This window comes from Zosterops lateralis (genome assembly GCF_965231275.1).
Source record: "Zosterops lateralis genome assembly, chromosome: Z".
Classification (NCBI taxonomy): domain Eukaryota; kingdom Metazoa; phylum Chordata; class Aves; order Passeriformes; family Zosteropidae; genus Zosterops; species Zosterops lateralis.
Genome location: NC_139800.1, coordinates 20757360 through 20767773, shown reverse-complemented (window position 1 = coordinate 20767773; position 10414 = coordinate 20757360). Strand labels below are relative to the sequence as shown.

At 55.6% G+C, this 10414-nt stretch overlaps 2 protein-coding genes across 2 annotated transcripts; one reads left to right on the top strand and one right to left on the bottom strand.

Annotated features, from left to right (window-relative positions):
• Nucleotides 1–296: 296 nt before the first annotated feature.
• On the top strand, nucleotides 297–5796 carry LOC310922529 (B-cell differentiation antigen CD72-like; the record flags this gene model as incomplete). The annotated part of the gene is made up of 6 exons (XM_083883159.1): nucleotides 297–423; nucleotides 517–621; nucleotides 1167–1481; nucleotides 1626–1774; nucleotides 1986–2074; nucleotides 2422–5796. The coding sequence occupies 6 exons, from the start codon at nucleotides 297–299 to the stop codon at nucleotides 2567–2569; spliced, it is 933 nt and encodes a 310-aa protein (XP_083739285.1). The 3' UTR covers nucleotides 2570–5796.
• A 1352-nt stretch (nucleotides 5797–7148) lies between these two features.
• LOC310922528 (killer cell lectin-like receptor subfamily G member 1) lies at nucleotides 7149–10097 on the bottom strand (the record flags this gene model as incomplete). The annotated part of the gene is made up of 6 exons (XM_083883158.1): nucleotides 7149–7344; nucleotides 7802–7905; nucleotides 8151–8299; nucleotides 8918–9001; nucleotides 9504–9614; nucleotides 10049–10097. 6 exons carry the CDS (start codon nucleotides 10095–10097, stop codon nucleotides 7149–7151), a joined length of 693 nt encoding a protein of 230 aa, XP_083739284.1.
• Nucleotides 10098–10414: the final 317 nt, after the last annotated feature.

The following is a 10414-nucleotide window of genomic DNA, read 5'->3' as shown; positions in this document are numbered from 1 at the left end:
TTCTCTCCCCTGCCGTAGGGAATTTGATGAATTCTCTGTAGGCTGAGTCCCACAGTTGTGCCCCATGCTCCAACCTCGAGCTGCACTGCCCCAGTGCTGTCCCAGGGGACACTGAGCCGTTTTGGGGGTGTGGAGGGGAACGAGGTGGTGGTGCCCGGCCAATGGTAGGACGCCGGTGCTGTGGCAGTACTTTCCCCTCCACCACACCTCAGCACACTTCTGCTTCTGCAGAAACCAGCTGCATTTTTCCTTTGAAGCGGAGCTGAGCCCGCAGGGCCGTCGGAGCCGCCCGGGGCATGGCACAGAGTGTGGTCTATGCCGACCTGAAGTTTGCTGCTGGCCCCTCATCCACTGTCCCCGATGACGATGACAGTCCCTACGAGAACGTGCCGCTGGGGCCGGTGACAGCAGCGCCCAGCCCAGGTGGGAATCCGGCAGCAGCCGCTGTCGCGGGAACGCCCCGGCGGCAGGGTGGTGGCGGGGGACCACGGAGTGATGCCTGCTCCTCTCTTGCAGGGCGCTGGACCCGGCGATGGCGCGCTCGCACAGCGCTGCTGGCAGCCGGCCTGCTCCTGCTGCTGTTGGTGCTGCTGGTGGCCGTCGTGGCCCTGGCGACTTGCTGTGAGTCGGTGACTGCTGCGGGGTGCGGGCAGCCGGGAGGGTGGCCGGGAGGGGGCTGGGCGAGGGGCAGGCTGCGGGAGGCTGTCGGGGGAGAGGTGTGCCTGGGGCTGGGGTCCGGGGCTCCTGCGTGGCCATGGCCACCACGAGCTGCCTCCCACTGCCTTTCCCGCTGCCCACCACTGCCTACTACTATCTCCTCTTGATCTCTCTTTGTCCTTTCCACTGCCTTCCATTGCCTTCCCACTGCCTCGCACACCTTCTCATGGTCTCGACCCTGTCTTCCCGCTACTTGCCAATCCCTCCCACTGCCTCCCACTGCCCTCCACAGCCTTCTCATTGACTCTCCTTGTCTTCCCACTGTCTCCCACTGCCTTCCAATGTTTCCCCTCCACTTACCACCATTGAGGCTTCCATTCCCTTCCCACTGGCACCCCCAGGACAATCTCCTCCTGCAGCCAGATACTCTTACCCTACTCTCCCTTGCAAGAGCCATGCCCCAGGCAGGGCCCCATGCCCATGTCTCAGCTCACCCCCCCTGTCCCCAGACTGGCAGGTTTCCCGCAGCCTGCAGGACACTGCCCGTGTGCACGAATCCGAGCAGGGCCGCCTGTCTCAGGAGCTGAGGGTACGGGAGCAGAGCCTGGAGCAGACACAACTGGAGCTGGCATGGGCCAGAGAAGAGCTGCAGCGAGCATGGCATGATGGCAACATCAGCCAGATGGAGCTGAAAAGCAGGAATGCTGAGCTGGGGCATACCCAGCAGGAGTTGGCTGTGTTGCAGGAGGCGATGCAGGTGGTGCAGGGGAGGCTCAATGTCAGCGAGAGCACTGTGAGCACCCTGCGTGCTTGCATGAACTCAGGTAGAGCCTGACGGGGTTGGGACACAGGTTAGGTTTTTGCTGCAAAGATGCGTGGGCTGAACTCGGCCAGGCTGAGCTCAGCCAGGCTGAGCTCCCCAAGCATCCATAGAAGGATGAGTGCCTGAGCTGTGCCCCTGCCCCCAGATTGCTGCCCCAGGGGGTGGGTACTCTTCAGGAGCAAGTGTCTCTACATCTCAGTGAGAAAGAAGACCTGGCTGGAGAGCCATCAAGACTGTTCAGAGAAATCTGCTCAACTGCTGGCCCAAGACAGCTGGTCAACCTTGATAGTGCCGGTACGGAGCAGGGGGGCTGTGGTACCACAGGAGGGTGGGGCTGGGCAGAGCCCCATGGGGCCAGCTGCAGCAGAATCTGTGGGGTGCCAGGGTGATGAGCCGCCATTCCCATCCTGGCAGTGTGAGGGGAGGACAGCCAGCCCTGGGGATCCTGGGCACTTGGTAAGTGTTGGTCATGAAGCAGTTGGTTGACAGCTTCTTTCCCCACTAGCATTTTGTGGATGAATCAAATGCAAGCTACTGGATTGAAACAAGAACTTTGCATGAGATAAGGAAATCTTCTTCGTGGATGGACTACAGGTACCTCTCGTAAGTGCAAGAGTCCTTGGCACAAGCACCTGCCCTTTTGCCATACCAAAAAGGTGCTCTTTTGCCCCTGTGACACCTCTCAATAAAAGGGTTGGATGGTCCCATGAGCAGTGCCCCAAGGGAGGAGGGTGAGAGTAGAGCCAAGCTGTGGGGTGCAGCATCAAATATCAAATATCAAGTGGCAGAGAAGAAGAGCAGGAGGAGGCATGTTAACACTTCCTCAGGCTGATCTCTGTGCCAGGTGCCTTGCCCACCCCAGCAGCACTGGGATCTATGGAAAGGGGTGTCCACGGTGAGAAGGTTGTCATTGCTGCCCTGAGACGTGCCCTCTTTTCTAGGAAACACCATAGTTCGCTCTGCTCATCAGTAGATAATGGGGAAGTATGGAGTAAGAATTGTATGTATCACTTCCAGTGGATCTGCGAGAAATCTCCAAAGCTGAGCAGTGCATCTGCAACCCGACTTCCTTTTCTGGCCAAGTACTGACTGCTGTCATCCCCCTCCATCACTGGACTCAGGAACAGGACCTGGGGATCCACCCTAAGATCCTGTCCCCTGTGCATACTTTGCCTCAATTGTTACAAAACTGCTGGGAAAAAAAAATGTCTCTATTCTAAAGCAAGGAGTATAGAAAATAGACCTTATTCCCCTCTCCCCCACTCATGCATATACTGCTTTGTACCATGCCACTGCATGTCCCTGGTCAGTGCAGCTCTGACCCAGGTCTCCAGTGCACAGCTCAGCTCCCACCTTCTTTGTTACCCCAAGGCTGCCAGTGGTGCAGGATCTGCCATTTGCATATTTTTGGAGCTGGAGGGTGACACACTGATGTCCTCAACCTGTCCATTTTGGAGAGACGTGTGGATTTACAGTCTGTCCTTTCTCTCAGCATTAACAGCTCTCATCCTGCCCTTTCTTCTGCCTTCATCACTTGCCCAGGCCTTTGGGCTGGGTCCTGCCTGGAAAGGGTGCTAACAGTGGTGCCATCAGCATGAGAAAATGCTTGGAAGCCCTGAGAGCATATAGGAAATGGTGGAGTGCTGAGGAGTTTGGAGAACGTGGTGGATGAATGAGGAAACTCTGAAACCATGGGAGGAAAGGAATGGCAATGAAGAGCCCTAAGACCGTGGGAGGTGAATGTGGGAATCCTGAGACCATGGAAAGAAAGGGAGTGCAATGGAACTGCAAATGAGGGTGGTCCTGAAAAAATGGAGGTGTGCTGATAAAACAGTGGGAGAGAGGAAGGAGCACTGAAGAGACTTGAGAACATGGGGAAAAGGGGACACCCCTGCCACCAAGGGGGAAAGATCCCTAAGAATCTGGTGGGACTTTATCTGCCAAAGGAGGGTGATGAGAGCCCCCTGTACAGGACCCAGCTGGAGTGTGGGGGGGGAGTCCAGAAGCAGTGCTAACCCTCTCTGTCTCACTCAGTGTCTCTGCAGAGAGAGGAAATGTGTTTGCAACCATTTTGCTAAGCTGGACTTAGCAAAACAGCCAGCAACGCTTCACCACAAATCCTGCCCAATAAACCGAGTGGCTTTCTACAATGGAGCAATGGCATCAGTGAACAAGGGAAGGGCTACATAAGTCTTCTATCTGGACTTCTGTAAAGATTTCAACACAGTCCCCATTTACATTTGAGAGAAATGGATTCAATGGGTGAACTGCTCAGTAAGTAAGGTTCGACAGCTGCATCCAGAAGACAGTGGTCAATGGCTCAGTGTCCTGATATGGAGTGATAATGCTGGCTCTCAGGGATCCACCTTGGCACCAATGTTAGTACTTTTGTCAACAACATGAACAGTGGGATCAACTGCACTCTTACCAAGTTTGCCAATGACACCAAGCTGAGGTGTGAGGACGCACCTGAACAATGGCTTGCCATCCAGAGGGACCTGGACAAGCTCCAGGAGTGGCGCATGGGAACATGAGGTTTAACAAGGCCAAATGCTGGTGCTGCACTTGAACTGGGACAACCCCCAGTATCAGCACAGGCTGGGCATGAACAGACCCAGAGCAGCCCTGCCCAGAAGGACTTGGGGGTGCTGGTGGGTGAGAGGCTGGATATGCCCCGGCCATGGCACTCACAGCCCAGAGAGCCAAATGTGTCCTGGGCTGCATCCAGAGCCCCGTGGGCAGCAGGGGAGGGAGGGGATTCTGCCCCTCTGCTCTGCTCTGGTGAGACTCACCTGGAGCTCTGCATCCAGCTCTGGGGTCACAGCATGGGAAGGACAGGGACCTGTGGGAGCAAATCTAGAGGAGGCCATCAAGATTATCAAAGGGATGGAGCATCTCTACTGTGAGAAGAATTGGGATTGTTCAGCCTGGAGAAGAGAAGGCTTCAGGGAAAACTTACTGTGGCCTTTCAGTACCAAAAGGAGCTACAAGAAAGCTGGAGAGAGACTTTACACAAGGACTTGTAGCAAAAGCACAAGGAGAAATAGCAGTTCCTAGGAGAACTTCCATAGAAGGAGACTGATGGAGCCACCCCAATGACATGGCAAGGCTGGGACAGGATTGCAGTTCCCCCACAGTGTCAGCTATCATGCAAAACAAAGACTTGCTGTGTCTGCCTTGTCCTGGAGAGTCCACATGTCCTCCCTGCTCCTAAAGCCCTGAGCTCCAGCCTCTACTGCCCAGTGTTGTAGTTGCCACTACAAGGACACGTTGCAGACCCCATCCAGCCTCTGGTTCATGGTTTCCCCAGGCTGGCTCAGCATGGCTGCTTATTTTCCCATCTTGATTTGTGCCTTCTCCATTCCTCCCAGCTGCAGGATTTGCACTTTTACCCATTCCAGTACCAGCAGGCTCCCATCAAACTATTTCTCCAGGCCTCTCTATACTCCGGTCCTGCCCTCCAGTATACACACTACTGGTTTGGTATTGCCCCCTAGCTGCCTGAGGCCAACCCCTACCCATCATCCAGTGCACTGATGAAGGCTCCAAGGAGTATAAACTCCAGGATCAACCTTTCAGTGATTGCCAAAGGAACAAGGGTGTTCCTGACACCTACTGCAGCCCTTACACCATCCAGATTTCTCACCCACCCTTTCCTCCTCTTCTTCTGCCCTTGGTAAATCCTGCCTGGCTTTCGTACACGCAGGAGGTGCGCTGCATCTTCTTCCTGGTATCAAGGAGGGGGAACAAAGCTCAGGTCTGGTCAGGTGACATAGGGCTAAGAAAGGGCAAGACAGGCGCCAGCAGCAAATAGTGACAGAGGCAAGGGGCAGCCAGGAAAACTAATAGAGTCCTCGAAGGGACACAAATTACACCATCTTACCTACCTTCACCAAACCACCCTGAGTGGAAGGCAGCAGAGGTGAGCTGGAAGGCTGGTACAGTGTCCCCTTGTTGAGGAATACCTCTGCTCCAAGTAGCTGGGCTGGCAAGGTGTGGTTAGAGATGCAGATGGAAGTGCAGACTGAGCTCTGTATGGGAGCCTGAGGTAAGAGGCTGTGAACTGCCAGTCTTTGGGATAGCAAAGGGCAGGAAGATAAGTGGTGCTAGACAGATATATGGACACTGAAAGACATGGCAGGCACTAGGAATTGCTGGCCTTTTGGCTAACGAAGGAGATGAGTGACAAAAGCAAGATGGATGGACAGAGAGGGGGCAAGAGAACTGAGGAGGAGCAAGGGTTGAGCACAAGCAGACATCGAGGGGATAAAAGCCATGGGGTTCCTTTGTTGGGCATCCTTCCTCAGGGGAACCATCTTGAGCTGTTTTTGTGTTACTGTGCTGTGAATAAATTGCTTTGTGGAACAAAAGCTTTGCTGTGTTCTTCCAAGGGAAACCTGCAACAAGATGAGTGTCCATGAGCATCACCCCATGGTCTCACTGCCATCACCTAGCGCTCACCCTGTGCTGGGGTATCCCTGTGGCAGTGAACGCATCTGGGTTCTCGCCAAGGCTGGCCACCATCAGCACCAGCCCCAGCAGCAGGTTCTTGTAGTGTCATCCTCATCTGCAGGGCACATGGGGGCAGTGAGCAGAGACCTCAGAAAACTGCAGGACAGTGTAGACCATACTCTGGGCCATGCAGACAGCTGGGCAGCAGCAGTCCAGGAACCTAGTCCTGTCCTTCTCCATTGTGGTCAGGTGGCAGAGTTTCGCTAAGACCATACTGCGTGGAGACACATCTTCATATACAGAAAAGCAGAAGTAGTTGCTTTATTTGCAAAAAGTGGGTTTTTTTCCCTGCATATGCTCTCACTTTAGGAGGTGGGGGGTGAATGAGCTCCCTCCTGCTCAGCATCCTCTGTGTCCAGGTCCCCAAGCTGTGAAGAGCCCAAGCCTATGGGTACAGGCCACAGCAGGGCTACACTTCCCCATGCATCACCTTCCGCCTCCCAGTCCTGCTCAGGCTGACAGGGTGCAGTGGCTGTGGGGGCTAGGTCTTTTGCATGTGTTGGGAAGGAGTCCCAGTGAGGTCTGTGCCAGAGTTCCAGGCTGCTGGAACAACCCAGTGGTCTATACCGAAACCAGAACAGCCTCTGGGACCAAACAACTCCAAATCTAGCCCTAGCAGGCCTTTTAGGCTCTCACACATCACCCAGCCACAAAAAAATGGAGATGTTTGCTGGAACCTCCTCAGCCTGGGCAGGCACCAGCAAAAAAGCTGCTGCCCAGCCCAAGTCCTCCATGGCACTACAGAGGCAAAGGGTCACCTCTCAGCAGCATGCCCCAAGAAGAAAAAGCCCCAGGCAACCACCACAATCAGAAAGGCCAGAGGTTTCATGGGACCTGTCCCAGTTTGCGCAGGAGCTGCTTCACACCATGGGGATGCTTGGATTGCTGCTGGCTCAGTGCTGGCTCCTGGCCACAAAGCAGCAGATGCAATTTCCCACTCGTCAGTCATGCAACTGAGTGTGAGAGCTGGAGGATGCACCTCCATCCTACCACCTCCACACCCCAAAGCCATCTGCAGCTATTGGCAGAATTTATTGGCAAAGTGCAGAGTTCCAGAGGGTGAAGAGGTCTGGGCCAGGAGGCAGCGGAGCCTGGGAAAGTCCTGGGGTCAGGCAGGGAATAGGATGGTGGCACAAGCTGGGGGTCACAGGAGCCATCAGGGCTCCACACAGCTGTAGGTGGTGTTTCCCCAGAGGAAGGCAGGAGGTGAGGACTGGATCCACTGCAGGGTGGCTGCACTCTGCTTGCAGACCCATCTGAGGGCTACTGTGCATGCACCACCTAAAAGTCCCAAACCTGACACCCTACCACAGGCCTGGGAAGACCTGGTGTAGCGCTGGATTGGGAAGATCCTGCAAGGAAGGGAGTGGACTGAGATGGGATGGGCAGGAAGAACTGAGGCTGTCCCATCAGCAACTCCTGCAGCCAGGGACCAGACACTGCACAGGGATGCTGTGAGGGCAAAGTTCACCTTCCCCATGGAACACAGTCTCCTGCCAGCCTCCTCCCAGTAAGGCCACATGCCCTGATGCCCCCAGCCCCATCACTCAGGAAGTACCCCAGATCAATCCTAGCAGGGCTCAACGCAAACCAAACTGGGACCCTGCAGCCCCTCACCTAGGCAGAGTGGGGGCACCAGGGTCAGGCCCCTGCTAAAAATGCCCCTTCCCTAAAATGCCCCAATGCAGTCCTGGGAAGAAAACAGGTAGCCAAATTTTGCATCACATCGTTGCAGGCTTGTCTCTGTCACCACCCCAAGCCCTGATGCTAGACCTTCATAGGTATTTGGGAACAAGCTGATAGCCTCACCCTTCCAGTGTGGTGCCATCCAGCCACTTCCAGTCAGACCTGAAGCCATCCTGCTTCAGCCCCACATGAAAGACATCCATGTTAGCTGTGTGCAACAGGAAAGCCTAGCATAGGAGAGGACCCCATGAGCCCCCCGCGGGGACATCCAGCCTAGCCACACAATTGGTGATGGGGGCTATGCTGAATGGGCACAGCACTACCAGCTCCCTGCCTGGAGGTTGTGCTAGGCTTTGGGCTCATGGGCCAACAAGCTGAGACAATGCTGTGCATGGGTGACTGCTGAGGGACCATGAGGTAGTCACCAGGACAGCCCAGTGTTCGCAGGACAGGCCAGGCTGGGTGCACTCACCAGGGTGGTGTTGGCTTGGATGGTGACCAGCTGGGCCCCTCTGGAGCAGCAGTCCTCTCTGCTATGCTCCCAGCTCTTTCTGGTAGAAGAGAAGTAGTAGCACTGCCTTGCCTCCCAGAGCCAGCCAACTGGGCAAAACTGGCATCGCCCTGTACACCAGAAACACAGCAGGTGGGATGGGGCAGCTGGCAGGGGCTGCCACCAGCCCTCAGCCCAAGGGACCAGGAGAGTGACAGCAGGCAGTCAGGGCACCAACCAACCCATTGTGTTCATACATCTGCCCCACAGAAACCACTCTTGCACTTGCCCTCACTTGGGAACCCAGCTCCAACCCCCCTGTCCCAGAGCCCTGGGAAGAGGGGCTAGTTACAGGAACGTGCTGGCATTGAGCAGGATGGGGAGCTGCAGGCTTGGGGAAGTAATACAAACAATTTCCAAAATGCTGGGAAATCACTTAAGCTTTCAGCTGCACCAGAAACTGATGTCATCTGGCACAGGGATGCTGGTGCATCCATGAGCCTGGTGCTGGTGTTGTGCCCAGGTAACACTGAGCCATCTGGGGTAATCTCTTCTTAAAAGGTCCCAGCCTGTTCAGCAGTGCTGGGGCAGCTCTCCATGCCACAAACTGGGGGACAGGCAGTAAAGATGAAGCAATATGTAGGGACAAAGCTCAGGGAAACATCCTCAAATATGGGCAGATTCTGCTGCTTAAAAGAAACAGTAAGGCCCTCTCCAAACTTTACCCAGGAGCCACTAGGCTTTCTTACCTTCCAGTGTCTGTTTCTCATAGCTGGAGCTCTCCTCTATACTCCAGAGACTGTGTGTGCAGCTTGTTTGTTGTTGCACTAAATCTACAGCAGAAGAGCACAGGTGTGTCCCAGCAACTCTGGGCTCCTGCTCCTAGCAGCACCCACTGTCCTCTCCGACAGGACAACCTCATGGTGGTGGGTGAGGTGTCCCCTTCTTTAGGTGCACCAAGTGTACCAAGGTCCTTGCAGATTTTGCTGTACTTGGGAGCCCTCCACACAACAACTTTTGGGGAAAGTGCTTCTGTCTTTTATTTCAGTATCAACGCTCTCCCTCCTGTCTTTCTTTCACTGCCAGGTGATGGAGTGTCTTTCCCCAAGCCCACACTCTCACCCCAACTTTCTATCCCAGCCACATAGGTGGTGTCTTGCCTCACCCATTTTCCTGCTTGCCCCAGAACCCTCAATGCCCTCAGCCCCAAGCAGAAGGGCCCAGCTCCATGGAGAAGCTGCAGCTCAGACTGTTAGTACACGAGTGCTATGGTGCCAGCCCTGACCCCCAGGACCCCCTCTGCAGAGATCGGGGCATTGGATGCCTGGTACTTACAGTGGAAACTAAGGCTGACAAGGATGATTTGTGCCAGCAGGAGCATCAGGGAGAGGAGACTCAGGCTGAGGGCTGCCCAGCACCAGGGCAGGCGCACTTGCTGCTGAGGAGCTGAGAAAAGGAGTTAACATAGACTGGGGGGCAGGGGACTTGGAGGGAGCAGTGGGAAACCTTGAGGCAGAAAATGTCGGTAAATCCCAGGTGGGATGCTAGGAGGCAGTGGGGGACCCTGGGAAAAGTAGGGGAGAGCCCATTTGCAACAGCTTGATCGTCCTAGAAATCATCTCCCCACACGCAAAGCTTGGCAGGGGGAGCAGAGAGGTGAAATGTCTGTGCTGTGGCATAGGGGTGCAGTGGGTATTCCCTGCCCCTGAGCCCCTCCTGCCCGAGAGCAGGCAGTCAGAAACAGGGTTGGAGAGGACCTGTTTGAGAGAGAACACCCAAAGAGAGGGAGTGGGAGGAGCAGGTCTGGGAGGACATTTTTGGGGAACACAAGGGGCTGCAGGAGGGCAGGGAACCCACTGAGAGAGTTGGGGGGCTATTACCTGTTGTGGGAGGAAAGCGCAGGTCAGCATATATGACACCCTCTTCCATCCCTTCCTTGGTCTCCTGCTCTGCAGCCCACAGAGGCAGCAGCAACCCTTTCCCAGCCCAACTTTTCAGACGGGGGTGATGCAAAATGGAAAGCGTCACTTCCTGGGGGGGTCCCCAGAGACACCACCTGGGACAGGAGTCCGGGGGAGCTGTGGGACTGCCAGACACCTGTGGCAAGGGGCAGCCCCGTTGGGGCCAGCATCCCGGCACCCCAGCCGGAGGGAACCGCACACTCCTGGCTTTGGGAAAGCAAGCAGTGGGAATGGCCCCTGGCTCAAACATGCAGCCAGGGCTGGGCTGGGCGGTGTAAAGGACCT